The sequence below is a fragment of the Topomyia yanbarensis genome, chromosome 3 (assembly GCF_030247195.1).
Source record: "Topomyia yanbarensis strain Yona2022 chromosome 3, ASM3024719v1, whole genome shotgun sequence".
In the NCBI taxonomy this organism is placed as follows: Eukaryota; Metazoa; Arthropoda; class Insecta; order Diptera; family Culicidae; genus Topomyia; species Topomyia yanbarensis.
This window is the reverse complement of record NC_080672.1, coordinates 250,089,845-250,108,651: the sequence shown is the minus strand read 5'-3', so window position 1 is coordinate 250,108,651 and position 18,807 is coordinate 250,089,845. Positions and strand designations below refer to the sequence as shown.

The window sequence follows — 18,807 nt, the reverse complement described above, 5'->3', positions numbered from 1 at the left end:
AAATCAAATTCAGGCCACTTTTGAGGTTTTATCCGACTTTTGCATGGAAGATGATCACTGTGCTACATGCTATAGAGGAATTCCACGAAGGTCCGTCCGAAAATCTCTAAAATCGTGACCGACCAACTTAGATTCCGATAAAACTTTACAGGTTCAACCGGCATGGGAGACTAAATATTTTCTACATTCAATAAGATTATTTTGACTAAAGCGTAATTTTTTAAAAGAGCGTAAACGCTTATACGCGCAATAATTTCAATTTTTTTGTTCGATACAGTAAAACTATAGCTTTCAAACGGTTTACAATATCGCCTTGATGTCAATGGGAAAGTTATAGAAAATGTTATGGGCCTTACGAAAAACTAATTGTTGTCGACGGAGAAATGCGAGTAACTTCTGAAAAGGTCGTAATAAAACAAAATAATTGTGTTGTTAAAACAAAATTTAAAATATCTCAAGAACTACCACATTTCAGAATTTTTTTGTTATGAGCATTTTTATTTAAAATGATGTTTAGAATCATATTCAAAAATAAAATTGTACTTTTGACTGCAAATAGTGTGAATTATAAAAATTTGTCAAAAGTTGTTGTTAGGAAAACTTTTTTTTTAGCTTCTCCATGATCCAAATACACTAAAAAAGCTTCTTTTAGGTCTTTAAAACGATAAACATAAGACTTTTGACAATTTATGATGGGGTAACGCGAATAACTTTTAAAAAGGACATTATTACATGAATTAATTGTTTTTGTTGGAGCAAATTTCCAAATATCTCGAAAACTATCGAATTTTGGAAGATATTTTTTAAATGCATTTTGATTTAAAATGATACTTAGAATTATATTCTGTAATATAATTACAGTTTTATATGTCAATTACAGATATACCTCGATAGTACGTACCCTCGTTAGCACGTACCCTCGTTAGTACGTACCCTCGTTAGTACGTACCCTCGATAGTACGTACATTTTGCCTCGATAGTACGTACACCTACCAACAATTTTTTTTCGTTTGATTTTGTAAACTTCAACAAAATGCGACACATTTTATAGAAGATTCACGGGTTCCATGTTACTTCTGCATACTTTAGAGAGGTTATATCAAGGGTTCCGTGCTACTCAGAGTAGTTCTGCAAACTCAAGCAAAGTATTCCAAAGTTTAAGTAAACCACAAATGCATCATGAAATTCTACCTAGTATGAAAAGAATCCTACGAGCTTTAGGGACGTCCTACAAGTATCTTTAAAGTCTTAAAAATTTTTAGGAGCTTGCTAACTTACAAGGAAATCCTTAGAACTTAAGACAATTTGTACGATATTCCTATCATTCATAGTTTTTTGTCAAACATCAGAGAAGCTTAATGAGCTTTAAGGATGACAATTCGCCGGTTGTATAAAATTTAGGAAAGTACTTCAAACTTCAGAGAATTTTCATACACTCAAAGATTTTACATAAACAGCATAGTGTTCACGATATTCACTCATCTTTTACCAAACTTGGGGTAACACTGCGAACTTCAAAAAATTCTACGATTTTGATCGAAATCTTTAGAACTTCTGGAAAGTTAACGAAATTTCAAGAGTATTTAAAGGATTTATGGAAAAAAAATTCAAACATCAAGGGGTGTCTTCAAGCTTTACAATATTACTTCAAACAAATAAATTACAACGAACTTCAAGTAAATTTCTAAAACTCACAGTTAACTTCACAAAACTAGGAAAGTTTCACCAAAAACTTTTGCATGCTTTATGTACAGTGTCTCACAAGTATCAGAGAAGTATTACTAACTTCGAAATAACCGGTAAAATTCAAAGAAATTTTTCTGAAGACCAAAAATGATTTTAGTAACTTTTAAGGTATACTATCTAGAGCAATGAAAACACGATTTTTGCTAATTGATTTTTAAATATTATGCACATAAAATGTGAGTGCTGAATTCATTATATTCTAGGAGATACTAAGTTTTGAATGGAATGGGTAAGATACGGATCAAGTACGCCTAGCGAATTTGAGAGACTAATATGACTTACAGATCTGGACAAACACACGAGCCTTTTTTTCCTCTATACTTCTTTTGTGAAACTTGTGCGAGCAATTAAAGGAAGTATTCAACAGGTATGGTATGACAGGTAGGTATGACAATACCTTTGCACATCATATCCCAATGAGTTTTTAATGATTAAAAACTTTTTAGAGAGTTATGCAGGTTTAGCTGAAATCCTGGTCAAGTCTCCCCATGTTCCCCCATATCTATTGCCAATTAAAGTAATTTACTTCCAATATTTCAACTTACTGCTTTGAAAAATATGATACTTGGAAAATCTATTATGAAATACGTGATTTATTTACTATTCTTGAAACACATAGCAAAAATTCATGCTGAAAATCCAATGTACTGTCAAATGAGGTAAATTCAACCACAACTAGGCCTTAATACCTTTACGACAATATGAAAAAATGCTCTAATAGCAAGATGGTTAATACTAAAACGGTAACACGAAAAAATCCCTAAACGGCAATATCATCATATTCAAATCCTCTGTTTGTTGAACTCATGTGGAATATGACATTCTTCGCATTGTATCAATGCTTATACTATACATATTAAATTGGATCTTTCACAAATGTAAAGCATTCGGCTTGTCATTGTATTGCGCATCATGTAAAGCAAACATAATTTGGGGAAAGATGTCTTTTTTCACTACACGACATATTTTGTATTGGCAGATCGGTTCACACTAGACCAATATTAAAACAGTCAGACGACAAACCGACTCGGAATAGTAGAAGGCGGGGACGTAGCCAGCCATAAGGCTTGAAGGGAACGTACCCCCCCCCCAACATTAGAAATACATAACAAAAACATTTCAAAACCATATTTCGTGATGCTACTTGTTAAAATTTTCTTTGATTTTAACTACCAATAAGACCATTTTTAGAACACAGCTTACTAAAAAAATTGTATTCCGTTGTAATCTTGGGAATTTAGGCGGCTGTCTCAGTCAATTACAGTCGTGATTCGCTGGTTTGGCCACAGCCTTGTCCAACTATCGAATTTGATTCGCTAGTTGGACTGACTGACAAATGTCAAACACTCTCCAAAGGAGATGTTGGCAGTGTAAATGCATCTGTTCATTTTTCTAAACATTTTCAGATTGATTGTCAAAGTAAATTTGACACGAGATTTTGACGTTCAGATGCTTTTTAGTTGGACAATGATCCAACTAGCGGAGGTCCAACTAAAAAGCGGTCCAGTTAAAAAGTGTCCAACCAACGAATCACGACTGTATAATCAAAATGTTTTGGCCTTTGATGTTGGCCTTTATCAAGGGAAACTAGACATATTAGAAAATTGATTCGCTGGCTATAACATAGGCATATTCTGACGGGTTTACATTGTGAAAAAAAATTATCACTTACCTACTACGGTCTATCGATTTTTGTTAAAAAGTCACAATCAGACTCTGCGGTGTCCAATGGGGATTTTTTCTTAAATAACGACTGATTTGTTCTACATACAATGATAGTTGAAAATGAGAAAAGCTCATATGATCTGTCATTGCCCAAAAGTGTCAAACTATTTATCGCTATTTCACTCAAAAAATTTAAACGAATTTCAGTACATTGGGGGGCTATAGCCCACCCTAGACACCCCGTGCACACGCCAGTGCTCCTCGACGAGTTCAACGACAAACATTGGACTCAATACTGACGGTGCTATTTCACAATTCTTTCTTTGGTTTCGTTGGGCCAATTTCAGCCGTTAACCATGAATTCAATAATGTGTGCGATTAATTTGATCATGGTATTTCATCGATAATATTTAAATAAGGCAGACGCTACATTCAAGGACAATCATAAAAAACGAATAAATGTTTATTTGTATTTAAGTATTTCAGAATCTTATCGTTACTTGTAATTAATATTTTTCGGTATATTGTTCATTAAGATAATTTATCAAATGAATCATAAGCAAATAAATGAATGAACATGCAACGATACCCATTAAAGTACTCATGGTCCATATTTTGTAACATAAGGCCACATTGGATGTTCTGAGTTGATTGTTGTACTTATTGTATACTTCTTGCGATAGAGAGTGCTCAACGGTATTGATGGTTGCACCTTTCAAAAGACTCCATAATTCGACAAACATTGCTTTAACACAACAATCCCTTAGCGGGATTTGGACTTTCTGAGTTGACCTGGTGGTACGATCCAATTAAATTGCCATTGTAATAGCAGTCTAATATTTATTTTTTGATGTAGCAAATGGAGAAATTGTATTGATAATGAATGAGAAAGGTAGAATTGAACCAATGGGCGGATTAAGGAAAGTTTTTTTAGAAGAATAAATCTGTAACTAGATCTCTGCACAAAGCTTTAGATAGAATAGAAGTGGGACATATCTTGGTAGTTCGCTCAGTAAACTTGTCATCGAGTTTATAATGGTTAAATCACCAAGCAGTAGAAAAGTGCATATAAATGACATTCGAGCGATTCGGCTTCTATTTGCTGTTGCTGGAAATTATGCTGATTTTGAATGAGCTTTGGTTCTGTTTTCACATGCAAACAAGTTGCGGCTTGGACTGCCAAGTCAAGTCCAACCCATCAATGGGAAGCTGAACTGGCAATGCTATTGGTTACAACGTTTGTACACATTATGCATGAAGTGTCAGAGATGACAGTGAATAAATTATATTCTGTCGCTCGAAGCTGTTCTTTCGTGCATGTCAACTTCGATAATCCGGTCTTGGGTTGCCAGCAATTGCTCAAGGCTAACATAAAATACTGGTCGTCGACGTTGGGGTTCCCGAGAATGTGTGAAACGATGTCATGACGACAATTATAAGAATATGTAGGCAATGTGCAGACATGTCACGTAGTTCAAAACGTCTCGAATTGCACTCCTCATATTGCTTCCATATCCACATCCACATCTATATCCTCATCCGCATGCACAACAATTTATATTTGTTTTCTAAAAGGAAAACTGCCATCGGTTCCCCAAAGCAAAGTAACAGGAAGACAAGATGGAAAGACAGAACAGGCAAGGGTATGGATTTCACAGAAGGAAAAAATATTTTCTATGCCAATACGAAGAAGCAAAGAGCGCATGAAAATTAATAGACCAGAAAATAATAAATGGAGCAAAGTTTACTACCAACCGCAAAGTATAGAGCAAACACGTATGACTCGTTGTTAGTACCTCTTTTGCCGTCTGCGTGATTGAAGACTTGTCTATCTCATCTCTTAACCCGATTCTTCGAATTTCAATTAGAAAACCCAGCTTCGAACGCAATGACAGTCACCATCTATAATGAAATAAGTTTCAAGTTATCCATTTCGCAGATGAAACGAGTTCCTTCGTTAGTGTGTTACAACTAATTGTTGGCATTTGCACTATTAAAGTACTGTACAATCGCAGTAAAGTTTTCATACTACTTTGAAAGCCGATCGATTGAAATCTCTACCATTTTAGTTGTTTTTTGGGTTGATCATCCTTAGTCGAATAATAGATGAACATGGGGCAAAACGCACCACCGTGGCTAAATATACCCTTTGCTTTTATCTGGATTTTTATCAAACGTTGATTAAAATTACTGTGATACATACATTATGCTCAGTTGTCATGATGTATTTAATACTCACACGAGTGCATTTTGCGATTACAGAAGAAAATGCTGGTTAGAGGATATTACCATACCAATTAAATTTTCACAATGAATGTTATATAGCCATGTTATGGTAATATTTCCTTTTAACCTCAACTTCCCCTATCTCTCAAATCTTCCATGTGCCGAACCATAAACGCATAATCTGTGAACGAGGCCTACACATTTTTTGCAGCTTTTTATCATTGGTTTACCATACTCACTAACATAAGCTTCCATTTTTTATTCTCTTGCAGGAATGATTTCGTTCAAAGAAAACAGTGACATGATTTTTCGGACAGCATTTTTCCTGCTATCGCCGCACAATCCGAGCGAAAAGCTTACGCTGCACGCCAATGACAAAGAAAATAGTGATAATCAGAATAGTGTACCAAGTAGTGATAGTGCTGAAATCGATTCCGCCATGTTCGATTTCGACAGTGAGAGTGAAGATTTGCTCAAATACTATAAGACGCCAATGGAATTCGGGACGGTGAACTCTACGATAGTGACATCACAGGTCGGCTCGACTGCGCACATACCCTGCCGAATACATCACATCGGAGAGGGTGTGGTAAGTATCGACTAGGTTTGATTGTTTAATAAATAAATGTCGAAGTTGTTTCATTATAATTTGGTGAGACTGACACTTAACCACGAAAAGCGCTTACAGCAAGTGCCATTAGTCTATGCAATTAGCTTATTCCCGGTGAAATAATTGCGCACAAATTCGTTTTACGGTACTCGTTGCTTCAGCTTGCATAATTGTATTGTTCCATTGTATATATTTATATATATATATATATATATATATATATATATATATATATATATATATATATATATATATATATATATATATATATATATATATATATATATATATATATATATATATATATATATATATATATATATATATATATATATATATATATATATATATATATATATATATTTATTTCGATTATAGAGTTTTTAACCTTAGGGTCTTCCGCGTCCGGATTAGAAAGATCTCGTAAGAAAAATTTCCAACCCTCTGTCTGGGGATTGAACTTAGGTGAGCTACGTACAAGGCAATCGAATTACCGACTGCGCTAGCTCTCTTGTATCTAAACTATGTGAGCAAAAATATTTGTATTTGTATTTGTATCCTTAGTAAATTACGTTATGAAATCCTCTCTTAGTTCTCAGCTGATTCAGTACTTTCACGTCAAGAGAAACCTGATGCATTCCAGTCGTGATTTTCAACAACGTGAGAGAACCACCCGATATCCTGCACAACCCCTTGCGTTGCACAGTGGGGAAAAATGGACCCAAAACGCGACATTTTTTGAAAAGGCTGGATGTCGTTTACCAGGTAAAGTTTTTCTTATGTAAAAAGGGCTGAAAAATTGATTGCTAGTATTTACAATGACCGCACGGTACGCTATCATGCCCGTTTTGCCCCAATTCTCCTTTTCGTTTGAGTTAATTTTCAAAACTAAATATATAACTCTGAAGAAAGTTGGAAACGACTGACAAAAATTGATATTTCTTATGTAAAAAAGTCCAGAAAATCGGTTGAAGACATTTAGAATCATCTCACGAAACGTATACACCCATTTTACCCCAATTCTCCGCAAAACTAAAGTTTGAAGTTAATCCTGGCTTTATATTTAGGTAAAAGGCTATATGCGGCTGATCAAAAGTGATGATTGTTATGTATAAAAATCCAGGTTATCGTTTGAATATAGTTAGACTGGTCGCCCGAAACGTATGTACCCGTTTTACCCCAATTCTTCCCATAACTCAAGTATAAAGTCAAACCAGGCTCTACATTTCAGAAAGAGGCTGAATGCGGTTGATCAAAAGTAGTATTTCTTATGCAAAAAACTCTGGGAAATCGATTGAAGATAGTTAGAATGGCAGCACGAAACATGTGTACCCGTTTTACCCCAAATCTTCCCATATCTCAAGTGGAAAATTAAACCTGACTGTGCTTCTCGAAAAGAGGCTGAAGGTGGCTGATGAAAAGTAGTAATCCTTATATAGAAAAATCCGGGGAATCGGTTGAAGATAGTTGGAATGGCCGCACGAAACGTTTGTATCCGTTTTACCCCAATTATTTACATAATACAAGCGTGGTGATACACCTTACTCAATATTTCAGAAAGAAGCAGAAAACGGTCGATCAAAACTAATTTTTTTTATGCCAAATAATCCAGGAAATCGATTGAAGGTAGTACAAATGACCGGACAAAACACGTGTATCCGTTTTACCCCAACTTCTTCCCATAGCTCAAGTGTGAGGTTAAACCTAGCTCTGCTTCTCCGAATGAAGCTGAATGCGGATAATGAAACGTAGCAATTCCTATGTTAAAACTTCCAGGAAATCGAATGAAAATAGTTAGAATGACCGTACGAAACGTGTAGACCCGTTTTACCCCAATTCTTCACATAATGTATGTGTGAAGTTATACCTTACTCATTATTTCAGCAAGAGGCTGTAAGCGGCTCACCAAAGTAGTTTCTCTTGTGTAAATCAGTTCAGGGAATCGATTGAAAATACTTGGAATGACCGCACGAAATGTGTTGACCCGTTTTACCCCAATTCTGTCCCTTACACTTGTGTGAAATTATACTTACCCAACATTTCAGAAAGAGGCTGAAAGCGGCTGATAAAAAGTAATTTTTTATGTTAAATACTTCAGGGAATTTATGAAGGTAGCTAGAATATCCGCACGAAACATGTGTACCCGTATTACCCTAAGTTCCTCTGATAACTCAAATATGAAATGAAACCTGGCTGTACTTCTCCGAAAGAGGCTGACTGCAACTGATGAAAAATACTAATTCTATGTACTAAAAATTCGCGTTGAGCCTGTTTTTGAAAGGATGAGTAAGGTATAACTTCACACATACATTACGTGAAGAATTGGGGCAAAACGGGTATACACGTTTCGTGCGGTCATACTAGTTATCTCCAATCGACTCCCCGAATTTTTTTACCTAAGAATAGCTACTTTTCATCAGCCGCATTCAGCCTCTTCCCGAGAGGTACAGCCAGGTTTAACTTGACATGTGAGCTATGGGAGAAATTTGGGGTAAAACGGATACACATATTTTGTCCAGTCATTCGAACTATCTTCAATCAATTTCCTGGACTATTTAACATAAAAAAATTACTTTTAATCAGCCGGTTTCAGCCTGTTTCGGAAATAACGAGTAAGACATTACTTCACACATACATTATGTGAATAATTGGGGTAAAACAGATACAAATGTTTCGTGCGGTCATTCCAACTATCTCCAACTGATTCTCCGGATTTTTCTACATAAGAATTACTACTTTTCATCAGCCGCATTCAGCCTCTTTCCGAGAAGTACAGCCAGGTTTAAGCTCACACTTGAGCTATGGGAAGAAGTTGGGGTAAAACGGATACACGTGTTTTGACCGGTCATTCGAACTACCTTCAATCGATTTCCTGGATTATTTGGTATAAAAAAAATAGTTTTGATCAACCGCTTTCTGCTTCTTTCTGAAATATTGAGTAAGGTGTATCACCACGCTTGTATTATGTAAATAATTGGGGTAAAACGGATACAAACGTTTCGTGCGGCCATTCTAACTATCTTCAATCGATTTCCCAGAATTTTTTGCATAAGAAATATTACTTTTGATCAACCGCATTCAGCCTCTTTCTGAAATGTAGAGCCTGGTTTGACTTTATACTTGAGTTATGGGAAGAATTGGGGTAAAACTGGTACATACGTTTCGGGCGACCAGTCTAACTATATTCAAACGATAACCTGGATTTTTATACATAAGAATCATCACTTTTGATCAGCCGCATATAGCCTTTTACCGAAATATAAAGCCAGGATTAACTTCAAACTTTAGTTTTGCGGAGAATTGGGGTAAAATGGGTGTATACGTTTCGTGAGATGATTCCAAATGTCTTCAATAAATTTTCTGGACTTTTTCACATAAGAAATATCAATTTTTGTCAGCCGTTTCCGACTTTTTTTCGAGTTATATATTCAGTTTTGAAAGTAAACTCAAACGAAAAGGAGAATTGGGGCAAAACGGACATGATAGCGTACTTTACGGTCATTTTAAATACCTGCAATCGACTCCCCAGACATTTTTACATAAGAAGTATTCATCTTTGATTACAATACTTAGCCTTCTATCAAGCTATTGAGTAAAGTCGCGTTTTCGATACTTTTGTTCCCACTGTGCGTTGCCACGACTTGTGCAATTGTGAAAATAAAAAATCCAAATGCTGAAAATCGAAATTTTTTGTCGAAATATGTCTAAAAATAGTATGAAACATCAACGTCTAATGTCAAAACAAACGAAAACCTCTAAAAACAAATTTAATTTTTTTTAATTCCAAGGACTTAGAAATTTCGAAAAAAAAATCGAAGATCAAAAAATTTATTGTAATGCTTAATATTTTAAAAAAAATCTTGGCGAACTGGGCTGCTCCCAAGAACAAATAAAAAGATGGCAGGGATTTAAGGTTCCAACTGAATCATCGTGAAGAATTTTTTGAAAAAAATTATAACAGAACTTCACAGTTTAAAACCAAAGTTTTGTGAAATTAAAAAATCTTTCAGGTGAATATGAACATTTTTGATCGAATTTTCCCAACGAACTGGGAGCAGAACAAAGAAAAAGATGGCAGGGATTTAGGGTTTCAACTAAATCCAAATGCTTCATAATTATTTAGTTGGAACCCCAAATCCCTGCCATCATTTTATTTGTTCTGCTCCCAAGCCCAGTTCCCAAGCCAGTTAGTTGGGAAAATTCAATCGAAAATGCCCATTTTCATCTAAAAGTTATTTTTAAAATTTGGTTTTAAACTGTGAAATCCCATTTCAATTTTTTTCAAAAATTTCTTCACAATGATTTAGTTTGTAACACGTCAGGGTAACAATTTAGCACTAGGTGGAAATATACCTATTTTTGACTATACACTCCGTAGTGGGTATTTGTTTAACTAAAATTATGATCACCGCTGTTTTGTATCGTTCACGTTAAAGTTGTAAATTTTTGTTCATTTTCGTGTTTGTGAACGGTTATGTGCGTGCAGATAGGTGTAGAAAATTTTGTTTCACATTTGTGTATAATTAGCATAGGATTTAGTTAGGGTACCCACAAATTGAAATGCTCATAACTATGGCTTTCTTTAACCGATTTGGACATTTTTGTATTCAGGAACTCGTCCACTTTTTGATTCGGTAAAATTGAATTGGATGAATGGATCTGGTTCTTGGTAATCCGGATTTTCCGGAGTAAAGTTATATTTTATATTTATATTTTAATAATATCCTAACAATATGAGTATCAAAACTCTTCAAATTATCTCGGAATTCTGTTATTTGTTGTTACGGGACGCTATGGCAATTTGAAAAATGGAATTGGAATGGAATGGCCACTCACAGCCTCACGGGAACCTACTCCGAAATGCTTCTGGAAATCCGGATTCCCGGGAACCGAATGAAGTAACCCCATTCATTTTTACCAAGTCCAAAAGTGGATGAGTTCCTGAATCCAAAACTCCCAAAAGTATCAAAATCGGTTTGAAATTAGCTTAGTTATTGGCACGTCGGTCTGTTACGTAGTAAAAAACATCAGGAGCCCCTCTTCACTACCCCCCTTACTATATCAACAATTTTATTAACCCAAAAGCTTGACTTAGTGAAGTTCTAAGATGTCACAAAGTTTCAATTTCCAGCTATGGATAAAACATGGGAATTTCATTAATTGAATTTACCGCGTCGGATACATAACGGAACAGTCGAGCGTTTCGCCACTCTCCGACATATGAGTCCTTCAGTGGGAAGCGACCTTTCGCTCAACAGTTTTTGCTAGAGCTGAAAGATAACGCTTAGTGATTTTCAATGCCTGTGGGTCTTTGTTTGTTAACCATATTTTGTCCGAATGATACTGTTCTTATTTTTTGGGACTGTGCCAACGTAAGAACTCGATTCACACTCACAAAAACGCGACGCGAGACAGGACACAACACTTATTGTCCCTACTAACTATAACAAGGATTAAAAATTTACCTTTTGTCGAACGGTTTCAGACAACATCGAGGTCATCTACAGCACGATGTTCGATGTGGGTTGCACATCGTCCTGTAGATGGGCAACATCGAACCCGAACTGGTTGACAAAAGGTAAATTTTTAATCCTTTTTATAGTTTTTTATAGTTTTAGTGTTTAAGCATAGATTACATCAAGTTTACTTCATAACAACTATTACATGTTTATTAATATTCTGATCTGATTACTGATGCTGCAGAGTTTGTTGAAATTTAGCTACGATTTTGATTTTGTAAAATATATATTGACAGTTGCACAATAGTTAAAACCCAAAATTTTTACTGAAATCACTTTAGTTTGCAAAGTCGTGTTCGTGCTACACGTATGCATTAGGCACATACCATCAGCACAAACTCACACGTATTGATGAAATGATTTCCCATCACTGAATTCACCAATTCACAACTACAGTTCAACGAAACAAACATTTTGAGGTATTGTTATTATCATTACGTTGCGAAAAACTACCGATAACACGTGATGCGCTACACTTGATATTATTCATGCTTTGTACTGTACAGTGGAGTTATCGATATTAGTAATCGGAAAAATGTAAACAAATAGCATGTATACATTGCTGATTTTTGGCGATATGTCATGATGATGTTATCGCATTAACATTGTACATTAAGAATAGTGTTACATTAAATTAATGATACAATTCAAATAATTATAATAATATTAAAAGAATTGAAATAATGTAAATAATTTTGAAATTGAGGAAAAGAAAGATAGTTGATAGATCGGAATGAATAGTATGAACGTGAGACAAATCGTTTCAGAATTACTGGGCCACACTTTGAAAATTGTCCAAACCAGTACTGACTGCATGAATAGCTTTTGATCTGAAATTTCAATATAGAAATCCAACAATAAAATAACATTTCTCCTTCGACTGTTTTGTGGTACACTCCAGTATAAACCACTTGGTGTGTGCAAGAGCTCATTAAATCACCTTATCAATTAGCACTTTTTTCAATGAGTTAAAATCTCATTTAGATCACTTTGGATGGATATAATTTAATCGCCACCATGTGAATCGTGAGAATGTTTGACTATCCTTTCACTTCAGCTGGGGATTTTCTCCACAAAGTGTAGCTGAGCAATTTTTCTCTTAACCTGAGGGCTTTTTCCAATTTGCACAAAAACCACCGCTATACTTGCAGTGAGTGTGCAGTGCATGCAAAAACCCTTTAATTAAAATGTGTGCTCTAGGTCCCTGGGCATACTGAATAGAGGAAGAACCTTTCTGCTTCGTAATGCTGGCTTTGTGTTGTCTTCTTTTGTTATATGGTGACAAGTATTACAGGCAGCGGAAGAAGGTATTCTGCCATTGCCACTGGTAAATGAGCTGGCAGCTACATCCAACGACCGTAAACACCTTCCTGTATTCTTCTAACTTCCTCTGCTCGCCTAGCACGCTATTATCATTACGAGGCAGGTTTTGTACTCTTTCTCAAGTGTATAACGCAATCTTCCTTCTTTCGACCATAATAGAAAATAAAAGCGCACTAGTAACTCCCTGCGAAACGATCAACTTGAATATTTATTCTTATACTTTACATTATCCTTTACCACTGGACAAACTCACAGTAGCGATTTTTCTCGTTTCTTCCTCATCCCGTATCGAAGGTGTCATGGATCAGGCGGAAAGACTACCACCTACTCACCGTTGGGCTGACGACCTACAGTAGCGACGAACGATTCAGTGCCACACACCTGCAGAACTCCGAGGTTCTTACACAATGGCCGGAGCTAGGTAGCGAATATACACCTTCTTGAATATGTATTGCTTTACAATTGCAGGATTGGACGTTGCAGATAAAGTTCGTACAGGACCGCGACGCCGGATGGTACGAGTGCCAGGTTTCAACGCATCCACCGACGTCGATCTTCCTGGAGCTCCGGGTAGTAGGTAAGACTGCCGTAAACCATGTCATCTTTGCTGCTTTCTGTGATTTATTGTGCTGAGCCTAGCCTTTCTCTTTGCTTCTATATGCTCGGTGCAGTGGGATTTAGTTTTCAACAAAGCAGATGGAATGGGCTATAATAATGATTCGATGAGTTACTCCCGTCGGAAAGTGATAAAATATTTTGCAGTGGGGCAATATTTCAAAACTACCGTATGAAACGTTTATAGTTATCCGAAGACAATTCTTTTGTTATCATGTGCCACATCCCATGTTAAGTGTCGTTATTACTCAGAGCAGCTAATTTTCAATAGGTTTGTTTGTACCGTAAAACGGGGGAACATTGATCATTTTTTCTACACTTTTTCGAATAACTTTCTTCAATACAGGTAGATGTAACTATTTGCATTTTTAAAACAAGTACTGATACCCATAGTATGAAAACTTCCAAATTGCTTGGAAATTTATTTCGTTTTACTATAAAAATAAAATAAATTTGTTGTAAATTTTCAATCGTTGTTTTCAGGGTAACTTTGATCAGTAAAATAAGTGTATCGAAATGAGAAATAACGCTCCAAATGTTGTGTAAATCGCATATTTGCAGGCGATTTCATGGTCTGATTTTGTGACGTCTCGAGAGAGAAAAAAATTGCTTAGAAGGATACAGCTAACTTTTATCGAACTTTTTCAGGAAAATAGTCGAAATTAAATAGTTAACAATAAAAATCTCAATTTTATAAAATAAATTATTGGACAAAAATATTGACGGTTTCTAAGAAAATGATCAGTTCAGTTAAAGTTGATTGATTTCATTGATGTACAAGGAATTGTTTGAACAGATTGAAACAATGCATGAAAGTTGTATCATTTTCAATTTCAATTTGTGTTCATAAAGCTATATTAAATGACGAAATAATCATTGCTGGTAGATGCGGAACATGTTTGGAATATGGTTTATATTTTGTTTCGATGATTTTGTTAAAGAAAATCATCTTATCGTACGTCACTGAACAAAGTCACATTTGATCAAACTTACCCCGGTGATCAAAGATACTCCGTTTTACGGTATGCTTGAAAACGCATTTACGCGTACGGTTTTGTCATGAAAATCCCGCTAACTCGTATGTGAATGATTGAGGGAGGCTTTGAATTTGAATCATGGTTGGGGCAGGTTGAATTAAAATTGACATTTGAAAATGAAAATTCGCATCACTGATTATTACCAAAAGGTACAAAGACTTTGGGCGAATGACATGAACTAATCAAGCAATATAGTAGATCATGCAAAGGGAGAGACTATTTTTCCTTATGAAATGTTTTCTGGGTATTGTAAATTAGTGTTTGATAGTATATTATTTTCACATTTTTTTATTTTAGAAGAAATTGTGAAAACCTTTCTCGTTACACGGCTAATTTATTAGATCAGAGGACGAAATTGATTACGAATGGACGCTTAGGTGAACATGTATAGGCGCATACGGCTTTAAAATATTCAGTTATGTTAAGCCTTTATTTTGTTATTGGAGTTCACGTTGTTTCATTTATTTCTTAAATGTAGAAACTCTCGAAAACTATTGATGCATGGAATTTTTTACGAATAAATAAAGTTGTGATTTCGTATGAGTTGACTGGAAATTTTCTTTAAATATTTTTTTGACATTTGCCTTATGTATCCTGCAATAAGCAAAGCCAATTTGAAGCTTTCAGTTGGAAGTATGCTTTAGCATAAAACGTTATTAGAAGAAAATAATGCGTATTTATTGTAGTTACGAGTTATCGGATACATTGCACGGTGGTCCCCCCTTAGGCACAAATCCCCGACTACATACGGGGAACGTGCCATTTAAGCCAATATGTTCTGATTACCCCCCCCCCCCCCCTTGTACAATAACACCAAAAAAATTCAGCAAAAACTTGTTTTTATCTCGCGAATGATTATGGATATATGTTTTTTCATTGTTTCAACCTTAATTTTGCTAATAATGAAGTGATTTTTTAATATGTAGATGAATTCATGAGGTGGTTCGTTATTTACCGATAAGTTAAATAATATTGATAATTGATTGCTCGTCAGAATGTTTTTTGTCGAACTGTACTTATCAATATTAGTATTTTTATCAGGCAACGCTACTAAGAGCTATGTATTGGACGGGTTTTGGTGAATATGGAGTGCAGAAAGATGAGTATGTTTGTATATGTACAATTTAACTAAAAACATTGAATTTGGCTTTAACTAACTTTTCCCTCGATATCCCTCACAAATTTTTCTTTAAAATGATCTTCAAACTATTTAGTTCCACTTAAACTAGGCTTCAGCTGCGCAAGTCTGCGCCCAGAATGCCTGGAGAATTTAAGATGTTGTATATGTTTGACGAGTTAATACAAGACGAAAAAATTTCACATTTTAAAATTATATTATTTATTATCACTGCACTGCCCATGATCGCATATCAGTCCCATAAAGATAGGAAATCCCATAGAAAACTAGACAACTATGCGATCGTGAGTAGTGTATATCTTGAAATTATATAGCTTAATTATTATTTTAACAAAATTTCGGATTGTTACAACTTGAGTTATATTAATTTATTGGACGCTACTGTTTTAAACACAGTAAACATTAAAGTATTTATAGTAACAGTAAAGTATTTCAAACTTTAAGCAAGTCATAAATTCATTGTGAAACTCTAACAAGTATAAAAAAATCTGCAAACTTTTGGGACGCCCTACAAGTTTCAGGAATGTCTTTTATATTTTGGCAGACTGCTGACTTACAATGAGATCTTACTTCAGATAATTTGTACGACACTCATTAGTTATAGTTTGGTTTTGTCAAAATTCAGAGTATCTCAATGAATTTTAAGCATCTACGAAGGTCGTATGAAATTTGAGTAATACATTAAACTTTATATACTAACGATTTCTATAGAAAACGGAGTGTTCACGATTTTCACACATATTTTACCAACCTTGGGAAATTCTGCGACCTGAACATTTAGAAATATTACGGTTTCAGTAGTTTTTGTTAACGGCTATCGGTGATTCAGTCAAGCTGCTTCAAGGAAATCCTACGATATTAAGTAGAATCTTAAGAAACTCCGGAGAGTTTGCGAAGTGTCAAGAATATCCTAAGGAATGGAACCTTTTAAACATCAGGGGGTGTCTGCAAATTTTATAAAATTCTATCAAACTTAAAAAATGCCAAGTGCATTTCATGAAACTCACAATTAATCATGAATCAAATATACAAAAAAACAATTCCTTCTGCTTCAGGCAGATCAAAAAATTAGGAAAATCTTCAGGGAATTTATCTATGATTTTCAAGCAAGTCTTACGAATTTCAGAGATTCACTATAGTTCTAGAGTTTTAAAGAAGTGCTACGAACATCAATAAAATTCTACAAAATTCCTAATAAATTTGGCGAAATGCTCAAGACAATGCTACCAATTTCAAAGGAACTTACGGGACCAAGGAAATGTTTTTACACTCCATTTTCAACCATCCTGGTTGATGGAAACCATAACATTAAAGATTAAGTACTTGGTGATAGGACAGTTTATAACTAATAGGGTGATGAATTTAGTGATTAATATAATTTTTGTGAAGTTTCATTCTGTATTAAATATAAAAAGTAATATTTTGAATTTTATTTTTGTGATTCGATAGTACGTACGTTTCGATAGTACGTACGCTAAACGAAGCGAAGATGTACGTACTATCTAGGTATACTTGTACTTTTAGAAAATATAGTTAGGAAAGAAATCAATTCTTTTTTCGTAAACCATTGCTATTTATAGCGCCTGGGCATTTGATGCGAACCATGCATTAGATATTTCCAGGGAACCACTTTTCAGTCACACTCCACACACATATTTTATTAGATTGCATACCTCCAGTGAGAGCAAAGTTTTCCCCAAAAGTCGACGACGCCTTACAGGTCTATTGTCTACTGATCACTTTAACGAGTCTCTCTCCTGCGCGCTACATGCGTCCTTTTCAGCGGCTTTCAGCTCACTACACTGTTCTAACATATAACCAGTGCGAAATTAAGCTCCTAATCTGATTTTTCTCATCTGTTGCTCGTTGGCACTCCACATCGAACCAGTTTCCTCGTGTGTTATCCGATAATCATGTGACTGCTGAACTAATCGCCTTATGAACTTGGTGCTGCGTTGTGATCAGGCAATCTCAGGTTCCCCAAAACTTTTTGTCCTAAAGGCGGAATTATATATCTCATGCTTTCCAAGAAATAAGAAATTTAAACATATATCTTTTGGTATTTACCATTAAACTAAGATTACACTTGTAGCGTGCTATGAAACTTCAATTTTTACTAGGGTAGGAATAGGCTTAACATCTTCCAGACTATTTTTTTATTTTCTGCTGGTAGGAGTCGTGCTTAGGCAGTTACTACGAATTGCTCAAATCTACCATGTTTCACGGCAACAGCAAAGTCATCCCTCTTTACCATGAGAACCGACATCTTTCTATCTGTATATTCCAAATCCTTTCATAACTATTTTTTATACCTTTTCCTACTTCGTAATTTCTAGCTAATATAACCTCGTTAAAATGAAAAAAAAAAGGTTGAAGTAGAATATGTTGTTATCCAAAGAAATAACAGCTATTTAGTTCCAAAAGTTTTTCTAAGATTATATTACTGTTCAGTTTTAGAAAAAAGCTGAAAGTTTCTCTTGTTCTCGCTTTCAACGTAATACCTCCTGGAATCGCCATATATGCCTTTACCGACTGCATTAATCATTTGCAATAAAATGTTTATAATTTTTAGTCAAAGCAAAAAATTAAATTGATTACCAACAGTCTTGTATTTTTAAGTCGGTACCGAATCTTTGCTTCAGTTACCGCTTCCTCTCGCCCTCCTCCTTATCTTGTTATCAATAGAGTTTCCTTATTTCAACGAACTTGTGCCAACTAAAATAACATTGCTTTCTTAAACAAAATGAGATATGCAGTAAGTTTGACATGTTTCTCATATGTTCTCCACATTATAATAATACTTATTAAAATTTTTAAAAATTCTAGAGCATCATGTTTATTTATCTACAAGTTAGTTTTTATAATAATGTTCAATGTCAATGGGGAAGGAAAATCAATTGAAGCCTCCCTCAATCTCACCACAAGTTT

The 18,807-nt window shown here is 35.0% G+C and overlaps 1 protein-coding gene across 4 annotated transcripts in view; it reads left to right on the top strand.

Moving 5' to 3' along the window:
• Window positions 1-18,807, top strand: part of LOC131689104 (lachesin-like) — a 107,975-nt gene that overhangs the window by 44,732 nt on the left and 44,436 nt on the right. For all 4 annotated transcript variants that reach the window (XM_058973920.1, XM_058973923.1, XM_058973922.1 and 1 more), the window contains 3 exons: window positions 5,910-6,226; window positions 13,384-13,485; window positions 13,558-13,666. In XM_058973920.1, the coding sequence (XP_058829903.1) occupies window positions 5,910-6,226; window positions 13,384-13,485; window positions 13,558-13,666 (528 nt within the window). The remainder of the gene's footprint in view (window positions 1-5,909; window positions 6,227-13,383; window positions 13,486-13,557; window positions 13,667-18,807) is intronic.